Below are 16,836 nucleotides of genomic sequence, written 5' to 3' on the forward strand. Positions count from 1 at the left end.
TTGAGTTCTAAGATGGACCGATCTATCTCTACAGCCATTAACCATTTGATACTATCGGCTAATGAGCTTTTTGAAGCAATAATTATTATTAACTAAAAAAAGCTAAAAAAAAAGGCTCATTAGCTTGTTCGCCTTTTTTTTCCAGCTTTAAGCATAATTCTTAGTGCCTTCTTCACCTAATATGTTGCACCTGCCTTATTGCCTTATTGCAGTTAAGCACTAGTTGATGTCCTATTAAGTGATTAGAGCCAAGTTTTACCTCAGAAATTCCTACGACTTCTCCTGTTATATTGCGATTTTTGGTATTTTACGTTGGTACGTTAATTTTATGTTTTGCTGTTTAAGATATCGACATGAAGACCAGTATTTTGTAGTACTTCATATTTATATTTTTATTATGTATATTTATTATACATTTTGTATCGGAACCAAACGTCTGTGTCAACCCTGCTTTCGTGGTAACGCGCAAGAGCATACATATAAAACACATATCTAACGATTACCTGTAAACAGCCAAAATCATGCCCATCATCGTCGCTTCTACTTACGTAAACAGTTTACAGTGTAACATGCTAACTGGAATCCACTTAAAACTTGCTAAGCTACTTTATGTCCTATACAAAATCTTTTTAGTCTAAACTCAAGTTCTGTATCCAACTTGCCATTCTAACAGCTGGTCGCTGCACGCCCGTGATCCCGTCACAGTTGCCCTCATCGTTCCATTTCTGGCTCTGACCACTGATTTTTTTATTCAGGCAAAATGTAATTTTTTGAAAAATGACGAAACAGCATTCACGTGTACGTGTAATGCACCAGGAAAAATACCACTCAAGACGTCGGCTGCAGTGAATAAGATCCAACCATGGATTCGCTCACATCGAAACAGCTATGCGAGAATAAATAGCATTCTTTATTTACAACAATTATGTAACATTTTTGCGTTGTTGACAGGACCTGAAACAGCGATCCCTATCTTTTTCGACCAGAAACTACGGATGGTGTTTTACAATTGATTTAAAAACTCGCAATCTACCGCGTCTTTGATACTTCTCCATATCTGGCAATGTGACTGAATTGCATCAAGAGATCGGTTTTGTATCTGTGGGACGGATTCGATATCCTCTATACAAAACAGTGCCTCGGTATCGACAGAATACGAAAAATACAATAGGTACGATAGTGGACTCACATATAGCCACAGCTTGAATGATGAATGCTCTTGCAGTATTACTTGATTTGCCCTTTCGCAGTGCCATTGACGTTGTAGCTAGAATACATGAATGAAACGTTAAGATTGTGCTAACGGTCTATTTGATGATCTCCGACTGCCCGTTTAGGCAATCAAGTATATGATCACGCTATGTTCAATTTAGCCCGGCTCGTTCAATTTCGAACAACCTATATGGCTTTTAAGTTCTGCATGCACCTTTATGATTTCTATGTACATTTTTATATATAGGCTATTATGTGATCCGTCAAGACTATGTAAATATGAGCCAGTAAGAGGGTACGAGGGATTTACGAAGTCGCAAGTAAACAACTTAGGAAACTCCTGGTTCAAGAACGCAAGAGCCGGAAAGATGATCTTCACTTTAATTACAAAAGTACTACTCAACAAATGAGCTTTGCACGAATATGTTATGTTCAGTACCGAACGATTATCATATCCTGTATGAGAGAAGCTGGTGATCACCACTATGACAACCCCAAATATATATTGCAGTCCTAGCAAAAGGAAACATTTTAACAATGCATATAGGTATTGTTGTATATAGAAGCACATACACTGAATACTCTTTTCTCACCAGGGATTACCCTAATCTGACTGAAGTGTCCCTCCTCGAAATCTCAGCTTTGTGGTTGAGGCTAAAGCCTAAACGGTCATCATTAAAAACTATAATGGTGGGTTTTATACAAAAAAAAAAAAAAGTGAATGCGGATATTTGATTCGGGCGGCTGAGCTACCTTCAGTCAGACTCAACAACATGTGGATTTTCCCACTAACCTAATTTGATTGGTCAATTACTATTTAGTTTAATTAAAATACTATCCTAACGTCTTTGTCTAGGTTTATTGATTTTCACTAGCCCCGTTCTGCTTCAATAGATCCCACACGACCATTTAGTTTTCTGAGCGGTACCTGCGAGGTTATCCCTTAAAGCATACATTTTGACGATATGTGACAGAATGATATATCGGAGATTTATGGCCACATATTTACAGAACTTTAAAAAATTGGCTTGAACTTTAAGGAAACTTTGTACACGTATATGCTAGATATAAGAACGTTTTTATGAAGTATTTTTTTAACTTTTAATCTTAGGAATTAAGTCGATTTTGGCTGAAATCGATAAAATTGCTCCTGAGCCTTGTTTACGTTTAAGGGCGTCAAGCGGGTTCCAAAAGGTGCGCTACACTGCGTCAACTTATACGCACTGCCTCATCTACATCCCAATTACCCACTAAACCTGATGATTTCATATCATGTTGTTTTCATACAGTGGATGTCACAAAACACTGGTGGGGATGGGGTTTCCGGGGTAGGAAATTAGGCATCTGAATACTAAATGATTAATACATTTGATCATACATTTAGCAAAGATTTCGTTAAATTTGTTAGCGTAAAAGCTTTTAGCGTGAAGTTATTTGCCTAAATAAGATTTGTTGTGCACAGGCTTATATACAACAATGAATTAATACCCCTTTTTAAAGTCTTTTTTTTGTCCAAAATCTTCATTAAGTTTGATTGCGCATAAAAAATTTCTCATAGTGGCTTCATTTACAGCGAGTGCATACGAAGCAAATACGATACGTATCCATATGAAAGTCGGAGTCATCTTGGAGACGTCTCCACTAATTTTCGAAGGTTTTTTGTGGCTTAGCTTCAGCTGAAGTGAGACATACGGTGAGAATACTTTATTATGAACACTTTATGCTTGGTAAAGACGTACTGTCAAGGTTAAGAAAAAAACATTTTTCTGAGAACTCGGAACGGCGGTCAAGGATCAGTTCCGATAAACTGACCTGTCGATCGTTGCAAGTTATTGCTTACAAGTAGTTGTTATACAAGTAGTTTTAGCTAGTAATTCCAAGTGAATGAAACGTGAGGTTTTAGCGGGTACAGGGTCTGTATTATCGGGCAGGTAATCAAGATGAAGCTCGGTTCTGATCAGGCACCTTATTTTTTTAAAAACGTATATGCTGGATAGTAAAATCTTATTAAAGCATATGGTTAACAGTTACTATAATCACGCACTACTATCATTAGAGTACAAATATGTCAATAGATAATCAACTATTCATGATTTGCGTGGGCGGAAAAGATAAAGCGACAGGGAATCGTCTTGGTTTCTGGCGAGGATGTCTGATGGAAACTTAGCTCTCAGTATGTTTATGTTAGATTGATATCAGTCGTCGTGTACACGGACTCGCTGAACCGCGTGGCATCTGATATGTTAATATAGTTCGTTGATACAAAAACACCCATTTCTCCCTACCTGAGTATTTTCACTCACACATGTTGAGCTCTACTTATGCCTTATATATGACCATGTGACAAAGGACTGCATCTTTGTAGCCTTCGTGAAAACAATACACTTTTTATTTTGCCGGTCGCTATTTTTTAGTACGATGTTACGTTTTTTTCTAGGCGTGATATTTCATCGTAAAGTTTTCTTACCGACCTAAGCCAACCGATAGAAAACGATCAGAATCGACAAAATGACCATTTATATTGCCCAAAAAGTATTATAAATAAAAAAGTAAGTAAATAAACAAAAAAATACGTGTTTTTTTTTATATGTTTTGAATAGTGGTCTTCTACCGTTTTTTTGTTAATACTATGTTATCATCGCTGTGAACAAACATAATGACAAGTAATTTTTGCGTCTATTGACATAAACACGGGTGCAAGAGTTCTGCAGAGACCAAAACAATGATGGTCTGATTGTGTAAGAACGGGTTATCTGACGGATGCATTGAAGTTCCCCATTAGTATTCTCTAATTTTTTGTTCGGTAACATGTTGGAAGACAGCGGCGCGTCTGGCGACTAGTTCCGGTTGATTTTTAAAGGCTCATTGTAGTCCTGCTAATTGTAAACAGCAGATACCCGAATCAACTGCCTTTTGCCAGGCGGCGACAGCGGCAGCAGCTCATAATGGACGAAATCTTCGCGGTCCCGGTAGCGTCCGTTCTGGCGTCAGCCCGGGCTTTGCCACAGATTACGGGATAAATTGCTTTATTTTAATATTCTTTTGTTGGCCATCGTCCATCAGCCATCGTCAACCGACTTAGACATAGTTCAATTTTGTTTGAGTTTTACACATGGGAATACGTCGATTGAATATTTTTCGTGTTAATTTTTATAAAAAGCACAAATTTTATAGGGCTTGGCAGCACTGTTACCTGTTTGTGCTTTTGATAACGATTGATCATTTTATCGATTTATCTTCCTAGCATACTGTGCTGGATAACACCGAATACGCTATCTATGTCCAATTTATTATTATTATATATATGTATAGAATGTATGACTAGCATTACTGAAGTGATTTAACATTGAGACCATTTTAGTTTAATGTACCTTAACTTGTTTCTATTGAAGTATAAACGTGTGCTTGTCCTAGAAAATAATAGGCATAGTATTTGGGTAATATTTGTGATGTCTTACAGTTATTATTATAGTGAATAGGCGTTATTAGTGAACACGTCGGCTGGAAATTTCCAATGATTAGTCAACGTTCGGAATCATTCTGGATAATTAATTAATTTTCGAAATAACTTGAAACCTACTTTGTGTCTCTCTTTGTTCTTCAGTCGCTTGTTATTACCGGATAAATTTTCATCAAATAGGTGGTTTTTCTTCATTTCTGGACTAAATATATGCCATTAAGCCTCCATCATGGATAATAGGGTCTGTATCATGATTGACGTTGAACTAAGCGTGCCTTTATCAGTGTTGTGTGGATCGAAGGTTCAGCTCTTGAGGGGCGTAATGGCCGACGTACTTTTGTCTAGTTTCTGACTCGCGTCAGGAGCTGGAATCCTATGTATTTGGCATTGCACATGCTGATTCCTCACTCTGGTCACGCCGTCCTCATTCATTCATCATATATATTCTGACTTCTACTTATGAGCGTTTAAACCCATATCTACATCGTATCGTAAGATCTAACCGAGTTGTGATCAATGATTCTATTGGCCAGCCGTTTCCAGAGGTATCGCCGTTCGCTCAATCCTTTTCGTGTCTTTGTTGATCTGTGTTTTTTTTTCCATTTTATTAACTCCTGTCACTTTGAAATATTCTTTCGGCTGCTATGTCTGGCCGCTTACTTTGGCATTAAGCTTTAGATAATTATAAAGATGCGACACTGAGTGTACTTAAATAGTTTGTTACTTAGCTATATATACTGGGTATGAACTGACGCGTGTGCATGTATCCGTATGTATATATATATATATATAAAATGTCTATAGAATTTGACGAAGCTCGATACGAAAATAGGCGGCCAGACTTAGCACCCGAAAGAATACGCCGAACTTATTAAAGTATTATATATATTATTCAATAGATCCCCTGTATGTATATATTAAGCCTTGTAAAATGTCTTATATAATTTATATCTGTACCTACCAACTTCTTGTTCCTGGTTTTTTTTAAAACAGCTTATGATCTGGGCAGATTTCTAGCAAACTCAGAAAAAGATTAGTTCTATGTTTGCATAGAAATAATTATCTCGTTTTTCTGAGAATATCTGTATCCGATGGATACCGCTCGTTATCGTCCTGCTATAACATGGCATAATAAGCACACGGCATTTTCGTTGTTTTCATTGAGCTGTAACTGTTTCCTCCGGCAGCTTACAAAGAGAGCGCTGTGCATATCTGCCCATATAAAAAAACAAACAACCGTGAATATTTAAATGAAATAATTATTCCGACAACGCTTAATATGCACGCTGCTTAATGTGGTACAATGTACATGTGTGTGCATTTCACATGTGGGTAACCTCGGGCAGCAATTGGTGTTGCTCTCGCATTTCCTGCCCAGCACAGCAGTCTTCCCATGGGCAGCTTGTGTGGGTCTATTTGTCAGTCCCCCTGCATAATAGATGTCGCTATTTTCAATCTTCGCAGATGTTTTTCTTGTGGTTGCTGCTAGTAGCGACTTGTCGTTCCGATGTAATAATAGTCACATAAACCTGCGGTGATGTGTCACCGTCCCGTTTTGCTGCTGCTGTTGCAGTTAGCTCCGTTTCTACAACGCATATGTGTAATGTGTGTTTTTTTGGTCAGCAAAACCTGATAGTTTCTAGCTTTTTGTTCACCTTATGCAGCCGGTCCTCGTTCTCAGCTATTTATCTGAACAACGTCGATCATCTATACTATGCTAAATGCATGGAATTTTTAATTGCGTCAGGTTTTTGTCGTCACAGTGTTATCATGTCTGTCATCATCAAGACCGCCATCGTCATCATCATTGTCACCAGAAGCATAATCATCACGTTTCTCGAACTTGCCGCGAACAGCTAGTCTAAGGGAAACGCGCGCGCCCCGCGCGACTCGATGACACCCAGGGAAACCTCTTGCTTGTTTGTTTGGCTCATTCGAAACACTGCCCCATCGCTAACAAATGTTGAGGCGGCTTCAGCAGTGGCCAGCTAAAAAGCAGGTTCAAGCACCGCATATCGACAGACGGACAGATCAGCGTATGCAAATACGGACAGATCTGGTTTTGCTTTAGCTAACGTGCCGGCGCGTCAGACGTCTGGAGCCACGGCCCTAAGGAGCAGCCACTGAAAAGCATCGCATGTAAAAATCTGTTTTGTCGACGGTAGTAGTGACAGCGGTCGCAGGTAGAATGGCATCAATAGTGCTACTAAAGCTGTGGCAGGCATAGTCAGCGTCACGTTACGTGTATTATTGCTGTTACCAACATTCTAGTGCTGACGCTGCCATCACGCCAACAAGTCAACGAATCATCGAACAACCCATTGGTTCGTCAGTTGAATTCACCTTGAGTCGGCTCATTCAGCCCGTCGAGTCCTGCTCGCGATTGGTTGTGCGTCTCCCTGGAAGCACACCAGCCAGGATAAAGGCACGAGAGCGAAGGGCGTAATAACGATTCCACATTTCCCACAAACCGGGCACCAGGGCCATCGGCAGCGTGATAATGATGATCACAATTCTTTGCGGTCGTTTTCCTGCGATTTCTCCCTTCTCCTCATCATCTTGCCCTACCGGGACTCCTCCCACCAGGCGGTAACAACCCTTTCCACGGGCTACCAATGAGCGCTAGCCGGAGCATAAGCTCCTCCCTCCGGGCGCAAAGTGAGAAGCTCACGGAGACGCGATTTTAGACAAAGATGCTCTTGTCTTCTGGCGCGTCGGAACAATTCGGAAAGGCACGGAGCAACACGTTCTTGTGTTATCTGATCTTTTGATCTCGTTGCCAGTCTTGCCGGCAACAGTAACTGTGCCCTTAACTGTGAAGCACTATTGCTAGCGCTGGTACGTTACTGCTGTGGCGTGAGTGCTTCCGGCAGCCTTAATAGTGAAGAAAGGCCGGTGGCTTCCACGTACACTGTTGCACTGTTGTCGCTGCTAGTAGCCTATACTGAATCGCCCCTCCCTTGTGACCTCATCTTGCCCCCTTCACTCTTAAGGGCGAACCAGATCTCACGTTTCGACTTCGCAACATGTGTTGTTACGTCGCGAAAAAGGCAAGCTTGAAGTGATTGGTTTCCTCGGGCTCGTAGCAGTACAACATCTGTGACAAAAATAACAATCGTATACCTCGTAATAATGGACTATGCTGAGTAGTGATCGTGTTTTTTTTTGATTTCGTGCGCTAGAACAGTCAATCCCTTTTGTGAATTTGCTTGTTTATTAGTAAGAAGGATATCGACTAGCCGTCGATCAATTAATGAAAACGAAACCCAAGGAGGTCACGTAGAAAAACTATGAATAGCTATCTTCGAGTCGCCACCAGACCAAATCAATGCGATTTGTGCACGGAATCAACGTGACAAAAATCAATCAATCAATCAATTATTGATTGAACAATTACGACGACCTCACCAGCTCGACGACCTGATCGAGGGAATCGAAACACCAGGACGAATTTGCTCGTTTTTCTGCGAAATACTGTGTACTATGTCTAATGTAAGTAAGACGAAGTTCTAGGGCAACGAAGCATAACCCAGTGACCAGATAGTTCTCAAAAATCTCTTTGGTTCTTTCTGAGTACAGAAAGACATCACGTATCTTCGGAAATACTGCAAAACAAACGCCAGATAATATGTCAGTGAACAGTGTGGAATCGGCAGATGTGGAATCCGCTGTTGCCAGGGTCCTATCAGGCTTCGACTGGGCACTTGTTCCGCCGGTTGCAGCGATGCGGCGGCCGTCATTAGCTGCACAAAAGAAGCGACTGCATATTAAACGCCCTATGAATGCGTTTATGGTGTGGGCGCAGGCTGCGCGGCGAAAACTCTCCGATCATCACAAGAATTTGCATAACGCCGAACTTTCAAAAACGCTTGGCAAGCTCTGGAAGTAAGTACTCAACCATTATTATATTTAAACTAAGAGTGAGAATCTTGTTTTAACAATATTTTTCTAGCTTTAAGAAGCGATAGCGGTTCCAGCCCCACTAGTGATATGTACTACAAGACAGATAACGTAAAATCGACCTACAGATACAAACATCTATATATATATATATATACGCTCACTGAATACCTGTCGCCAACGGTGTAGAGAGACCATTTGGAAAATATCACGGCATGTGTTATGATGTAATGTAAATTAGTTACGATGTTAATTCAGCAGTGTTTCGTAAGATTTCAGAAGAAAATTTGAATTAACGGAATGTGGGTTTCTTCGCGTGGCCGCCATAGCGTGCAATATTGTGATAGAATATGATATCTATAGAAGACGAGTGTCTAACCGGAAGGCTGCAATTAGTGCTAGAGCTACCGAAAGTTAATAAAGATATTGTAACAAAGCCTTTTTATCGTACGTATGAATGAATTAAGGATGTCATCCGCGCACCGCCTAAGTTAGTTTCGACTTTCGGCAAACGGGCTCTGGGTCAAGGCCTTGGAATAACTGATACTCGCAGCCTGTGCCTACAGGTTGGAACTTGTCAGCATCGATAGTCATCCAATAGGTCCACCGTCCATTGCACTTTCAAAGGTTCTAGGGAGATATTCAGGTATTTTTTTTAATTGATGCCAGAACTTTCATCGCTAGAACCATGCATTGATGTCTGCTATATTTTTTGCGTCCAGTGGTCGCGTGGCTCCCGTAACGTTTTGTGGCCGCTAGATGAGCGTTAATAGCGCCAGTTGGTGAAGACAACGTAACATTATCCTCTGCATTTCTACAGCATTCCGCATGCGCCTCATCTTTTCTGTTTGTGTGTATGTGTGTGCGAAAATAAACATTTCTTATGACCTGCGAATCTTCTCGATGACCTTAATCTCCTGAAGGCTCGACGCAAGTGTATTAGTCGACGATAGTTGGGTTCTTGGCTTTGGCTTTCTAAGGAAATAAAATGAAGGGCGATCAGAGCGTGTGGCAGCAAGAAGCAACAGAAAAAACACAAGTAGACGAAAAAGTTCTTCCTCTTAAGAACCAAATAAGAACACGGCAATTGCACGCCTCTGTAAGCCCATTTCGGAGCCTTTGAAATACGATAGTAGAGCGACCCAATTGCTACTTCAGTGTTGTGGGAAACCGGTACGTTAAACCCATAGCTAACGCTGTAACGATGTCGCGTCGGCCTAATAGAATTTTTAAATGGAGACGCCACAGTGGCGTTTCGGAGAGCTGACCGTGACGGTATCAGGTGCGTGCTCCTGATCAAAAACAGTGAGTGTTACTTCAGGATGTTCGCGCGTCCATGATTATCAGTAATTACAGATTGATGCTAAATGCAATAAACGATTTGCTGTCAAATGTGCGAATAGCGAAGTTGTCGGTCAGGCCAGGTAAATCGCTTGAACTAATGAGCTCATGCAATCGTTGCATTTTTAGGAAATGACGAGAAATTTTCGAAAGCTACACTTGTTGGTCTGATCTAGAGTAACTTGCCGGTAAACATTTACAATCAGGCATGTAAGGAATCGGAGCCAAAACAATTCTTGCTCTTGACTTTCCACGGCTTAAGCGTCTGATCTACTAGTACCAATGCTGCGCCACTCGGTTATTATACAACGTCAAATAACATTATTGAAAGTACTTTTTTTTTGTTAACTTTCGCTACTTCTGCACGTAAGAAGCTAAGTTGTGCACTAGATGATTTATCCAACGGCCGAGCTGTGCAAGGTTTGACTGCATTTGGGGACTCCTATTCCATGCCTTCTAAATTTGTCAGACGGGTGACAAGCATCTTATGAAACAAGGGGGTAACATGCTTTCTACGAACCTAGTGCAAGGAGCCAGTGTTGTCCGGTAGACGCACGTCTCTAAATGAAAATCCATAGTAATAACGATCCATTTTTCCATTTTTTACTTTGTTTCTTAGTTGAGCTGCTATGGTTCGGCCCATTCAAATGGTCGATGAATAACGTGGTACCATATACAAACAGGAAAACCTTACACGTAAAACAGTGTTTTTGTGGTGTTGGGGCACGTTTACGCTCTTCTGTTATGTTATTAAAGCCTATTGAGTATGTCTGGTGATTTATCATTAAATTTACAGCAAGATAAGGAAAAAAAATAAGTAACGGTTGCTACATCTAATCTGTTGGCAATTAAATGGTTTCTACGTCAATTATCCACATTTTAAGAATCCGTTGCATTAAAATGTGCCGGTTTGCAATTGGCATTGTGGTTTTCTTTCAGCGTCATGATTTTGTGGCCTGTTATTCCTCTAACATTATTTCTAATTTAATGATGTTATCTTATTATACCCATAAATCCGGTGCGCTCAATTATTACCGATAGCAGTTGCCGGAAAACGTTATTTCGCTGTGTTGACAACATAAATTCATTTATCAGGATGGTTTGCACTTTTGTTTATTTAGTTTTTCTTGCTGGTTACATTGTCGTTCCAGATAAGTGCCTAAACTAGGTATTGCTGAGCCGGTCACGGCTGAATCAACAGTTTGATGAAACAGAAACCCAGTGAAGGTGAAGAATGGAAGCCCCCCCCCCCCCCCATTTGAACGCAATGACCTCAGCACGTAGCTCAGGTGGAAAAGCGTTCGTAAAAAAAACGTCAAAGCGAATCCTAATACCCAAAGCCTTTCACACCAACGCTCATCGACCATTAAAATTGGCACCTGTTCATGGGGCACCAAGACCCATCTAGACACAAAAAAAGCCTACATGGAAACATTTAGACAACCTCGTCAGTAGCAGTAAAATTTGTCTGCAAAATACACTCGACCAGCTCCAGCGCTGTTATAGCTCTGAGATCTGAAGATGATGCGATCGACTGTATTAGCTATTTTAGCCTTCGTAGCATTTTCTCTTTTGCCTCTTCATGTCGCTGTGGGTAGAGGTGTGAAGCTTTCTCCATTACGTTAGTGGGGCACTCGCTTGCCCAGGTGGGGGCGGTGGAATCTACTAGGTGCTAAAATCACCTACATGTCGTGTTCGTGATGAAGATCTGGTTCACTTTGCGCCACGATGAGAAGCCGCATTACTGTCTCGCCGTACGACGATGACATCCACACTCATGGATGACTATCCGTATGTCTTTTGGAGTAAGCATTTCATCAGCAGCGCGACAACAAGGGGGGGGGCGCAAATCGACTTTGAATTGAGTATGGACCAGACAGCGAATAGCACTAAACTGCTGAATCTGCCCTTTCACTTGTGGGTGCCAATTGTCCGTAACTGGATAGCTCGTTTTTCTCAACAAAGAGAGGGCCGATGTCACGCCTAATTTTAGCAAATTGCCATTCTGCCCTCTTATTTTTTGCCTATTGTCGCTCGCTTCGCTTTCTGTTTCTGCACCGTTTCTCCTTACTCGATGTCCGTTTGCACCTCGTCATGACTGCAGCACAGATCTTCAATCCTTAAGAGTCACAAAAAGATCAATCCCAAAATTTTATAACACGTCGTCGTCACTGTGTTTAAAACGCTGCATTTTTTAGATGCTTTCTGAGCGATTGGCTGGTGGCGGTGGCTGAGAATCGATTCACTCGCACATACAGACACAATCATACGGTGACAAGGAAAACAAACACTCGGGCTTCACCCATACAGGCTGCGTGTACACCCAGAACCGCGCGACTGATACACAGCTGAATACTGTTGCACTATGTGAGGTTCTCTAGTGACGTCTTGCTCCGATCGTGACGTCGTGAGCTTGTTCCCGTGGATGCCGTCAGCGGCACGCGGGCATCAACGGGCATCGCGCAGAAGAGGCGATGACACTCAAGTGTCGGACTGACAATCCCTTAGTAAGAACCTTACAATCGACCAATCCGTACGTATGTGTACGAATGAATATGTAGGACCAACGTGGACCACAATTGAATGTATTCGCCAAGCTGTCATTCCTTTTGTTCGAAATGGAGATGAATTATCGTTGGTGATCTGATTTTTCATAACCTTCCTTTCGGCTGCCATGTTTGTAGGATGCGATACACAGTTTAAAGTTGAACAATGTGACGTTGAGGCGATACCTGATCGCAATCTCAAATGGCAGTGCTCGCCTTGTCGTTTGGTACGGATAACGCATTTCCACGTCGTAATCTTTAGCAGTGCAAAATTCAAGATTCGCAATCCTTACAAAGTTTATTCGATAGTACAATTCACTGGGACCGTGTGCACTATGGTTGTCCTACATAATATTAAGCTAGGCTATGTTTTGAGTGCATATTTCTTCATAAATCCGAATCTAACAGATTGGAATTCGTTCTCGCGTATCATCCAGGCAATTATCGCAGGAAGAGAAACGTCCTTTTATCGAGGAGGCCGACAGGTTACGCGTGCTTCATAAGAAGGAATACCCCGACTACAAGTATCAGCCGAGGCGACGCGTTCGCAAAGACGACGACGCCCCCGGTGGCAAAGGCAATAACGGAGGTGGTACAGAACAACAGCCTGCTTATCAATCCATACCAATCACCGCTTTTGTGCCCCCTGCGTCTCACAGAGAACCGGCGTATCACCCGACAGCCCAACAGCTGACTGGCGCTGGAGGCAATCTTGCAACGGGCGGACTCCCAGTGACCCTCACTACGAGTGGGCTTGGTAGTCTTGGAGGTGACGTAAAACTGTATGATTACGCCTCGTCAATGTCGACCCATTTCGCCTCCCCAAGCAGCAGCAGCTCGCCAGCGATGTGTCGAGAGGATAGCTCCGTGTCGCGATCACCTCCTACATCTCCACCGATCCCGCCAATCGTCACCGGCCCATTCGATTTCGCGTCGATGCCGGGCACAAACACTATCGGCAATAACAGTTCGACCACGTTGACGAACAGCGCCTCGTCCACCGGAGCTACTGGAACGGGCAACACAATTGGTGGCGGTGCCGTCAACCCTTCGAGTATGATTCCAGCGCCGTTCGCGACCACTGCCGGTTCTGGCCACCATCATCATGCGACACCGACGATCGCGAGCGAAACCACTGCCCTTCTCAATCCCGCTCATAGTCCGACTAGCCGACTAGTCGAGTCCGCTACGACTTCAGCAGCTGCTCCAGTTTACCCGTCGACGGCAGCCACAGCTGCCGCAGCAGCTGCCGCTGTCTACCCCATGTCGAACCACTGTCGCTCAATGACAGCCGAAGTGTTCAGCGCTTCAGTGATGTCGTCCGTTGAAAGTCATAGCCATCATAACCCATTCCTGCCACCGTACCAGACGAACACCAGCGCCGCCTATCCGGCAACTCCGCCCACGTATTATGGTGACTACTATTTGCCCGCCACGCCAACGGTGGGACCGGGGCTATCTGCGACGGATGCAGCAGCAGCTGCAGCAGCAGCTAGCGCCGGCGACTACATCAATCATTTTCCGTCAGTGTTTTGACGGAGACGCGTTGCAGCGAAATTTTAAAATGTGTATCACGAAGAGAGTCGAGTGTCAACACAATCAAAATAAACGATAATAACAACTATTATTATTACATACACACAAATTATATACAATCCCGCCCTTGACGATGATCTTACAATTACGATGTGAGTATATATAGACAGAATGATATAGTGAAAATGGCCAGATGTAGCCGTGAATTAGCCAATAGAAGTTATAGTTAAAAGAAATTGACTTTAGTGCATAGGTAACATTGTTGTGTGCAGATTGTAAACAGAAGCGCAGTAAAGATATTGTTCAGATGCGTTTGTTTAGCTAGAAAAAGTTCCGCGCGCAGTGCCGAAAAGGCCTCAGCCACTGAACGATTTCAACGTGTAAATATATGAAGGCTACGAAGTCGTGCTAATAAATGAGACGTTATGATAATAACGTTAATAGTAAAGCGAGAGAACCTGAAAAGCTTGACGCTGAAAAAAAGTACAGCTGATTGTATACATAATTCGTTCATTTCACGCGTCACCTCTTATAATACGTATTCCGTGACCGTAGTCCTAAAATGTCTATTTATGTCAAAGTAAAGCGGCGTTCGTATAAAGGTAAAAAGATGTTTTTATTATGTTGTGCCGAATTCTTAGTCTAATTTTTGTAATACTTGAGATACATCTCGAGATGGCACGAGGGCTGTTTTTGTCTGACCCGCTTTCATGTAAGACACTACAAAATAAATGGATTAACATCGTTCTGACTTGCAGTATTTTTCAAAGAAGAAACTATGTCCTTAAATGATAATAACAGACGATGCTGTTCCTCTTGATCTTTGAGGTTATGAAGCATGTAAAAATACGAGAAACACAATACCAAGAAGTGACCGCTATAGTGGTACAACGCGGTTGGCTTCGGTGGAACGATACTGTAACGGCCGAAAGTCCTATGCGCCGATATCCTGCACTACGGAACGCTGGGGACCAATTTTGTGCATGCGATAGTGCAGTGTAACTGATATTCAGACAGTTAATACTGTTTCTTGCGTCACTATATGAGAAATTCACGAGAGAAATGGTCAATCTAATCGGCTTGTGTATACATCGAATGTACATAACTTCTAGTTACTATCGGATCTTAGTCTATACTCAATAAACCTTCAGAAGATATTTTAAGTATATCGTGTTTTTTTTTTGTTGTAAGCTTGCCTCAGGGAGGTGGCAGTAAAGTGTTGATGTACAATATTTAGTCACGGCTTTCTGTGGATTACGGTCCATATGTTAGACACTGACGATAGACGAACTGTCTGGAGACGGGGCAAAAGCCTCATATGCTAAAACGTGTTCGAAAGATCAGGGCTAGCGCTGAGTTACCGCGGGTCGGAGCTGTTGACAGTATGCTCCATCAGCTCGCAGGCTTGAATAACGTAGATCTCACACTGAGATCGGCGTGGTAAAAACAGTTCTATCGCCTGACAACCTTGTAACCTTCCTTTTGCTACCAAACGAAATCTGCCTCAACCGATCGCGTTGTTGTCTTAGTTTGTGGTAAACCCCGCCTGTTCCTGCCTTCGATCTCACCTAAACGGTACGACTACCAGCGAACTACATGACTAGTAGTTTATATTGACAATTTCGAGTTGTTTACTAGAATTGACATCAGCTCGATAGAGGAACTTGTTTGTACGAACGAAACAACTAGCTCAAACTTCATCAAGCTTTAGGACTCGATTTCCTGGAACGGTTCCTTTCTTTCTCACTGTTGGATTCACCACAAGGAAGCCCGGGAGGCGCTACACATTCAGAGCGGTGGGGCTTTGTCATACCTACGCGTGAAGGGTCACGTTGAAATTGGTCTGCGATTGTACACCAATAGAGATACAGCTGATTCAAATGCTGAAAAAGACAAAAGATGATTATAATAATGCATTATTATAATCGTGCTTTTCTTTTTTTTTATTATTATTCTGCAAAGGTAGGCTTAAGCTTTTTTAAGAGCCAACAATGATTTACAACGATTCGGCCTTGACCAAACTAAAATATCACAGATTGATCTTTTATTTCCTAATTAGTTGTAACGTTGTTGTTTAAAACTCGCGAGCTGCAGCTCTTGTATACACGCTCGTATGCGTTAGCCCTTGTTGTTGGTCAAAATCACCACAGCGTTTATGAAGACCTCGTATTTCGATGTGTACTGTACCAGAAAGTCACAATCTTATTAGAGTCAAACCGAATAAATCCTCACGATCTTTAACGACCTACAAAGAGTAGACAGGTCCAACATTCGCGAACGGACCCCATTTAGAACATGTGGTCATGCCCGATTTGCTCGTTGTTTTATTTAGGATTATCCATAGTATTCTAATAATACCCAGTAGTCGCTCGTTGTACCTTCTCGTGGATATCTTTTTCCACTTCTTTCAGTATATATATATATATATATAAAAGTTCGCATCTCACTTGAACGAGAGCGTCGCTCATCATGTCACTCGAATGGATCGGGTGGTTAGAATAGCAGCGACGCTGTGAGCACAGAGCACTGCTCTACTGGGGGACCACATGCATTGATCGCCGCATCAAAAATTCTTAGCTTTACGAATCTTACGAGCCGTATGCTAAATGAACTTAGCTAAAAAGAGAAGCAATGAGGGCTTCGTGCGTAGCAAGCCTCCACACAGAACAAACTGCTATGTCCTTCCGAGTGTAAGACGGAGCAGATGAAAATTAACGCACCCGGAGAAAGAATAAAACGCGTAGACCCAACCAGGAGCTAGCTACAAGATAGACAAGCCGTTTTACCAAACTTTAACCACCATCTCAGCGGGGAAACAGTCAGTACAAGCCAAACCCGTGT

The 16,836-nt window shown here is 42.2% G+C and overlaps 1 protein-coding gene across 1 annotated transcript; it reads left to right on the top strand.

The window, feature by feature from the left end:
• Window positions 1-7,396: 7,396 nt before the first annotated feature.
• Window positions 7,397-15,158, top strand: LOC111272462 (uncharacterized). The gene is made up of 2 exons (XM_022853918.2): window positions 7,397-8,557; window positions 12,897-15,158. Exons 1-2 carry the CDS (start codon window positions 8,301-8,303, stop codon window positions 13,993-13,995), a joined length of 1,356 nt encoding a protein of 451 aa, XP_022709653.1. The 5' UTR covers window positions 7,397-8,300; the 3' UTR covers window positions 13,996-15,158.
• Window positions 15,159-16,836: the final 1,678 nt, after the last annotated feature.

Source organism: Varroa jacobsoni, unplaced genomic scaffold, assembly GCF_002532875.2.
Source record: "Varroa jacobsoni isolate VJ856 unplaced genomic scaffold, vjacob_1.0 contig02316, whole genome shotgun sequence".
Lineage (NCBI taxonomy): Eukaryota > Metazoa > Arthropoda > Arachnida > Mesostigmata > Varroidae > Varroa > Varroa jacobsoni.

Coding starts and splice junctions, on each gene's coding strand:
- LOC111272462 (XM_022853918.2), top strand. CDS start 8,301: ATGTCAGTGAACAGTGTGGAATCGGCAGATGTGGAATCCGCTGTTGCC. Junction 8,558..12,896: donor ACGCTTGGCAAGCTCTGGAA/GTAAGTACTCAA, acceptor CGTATCATCCAG/GCAATTATCGCAGGAAGAGA.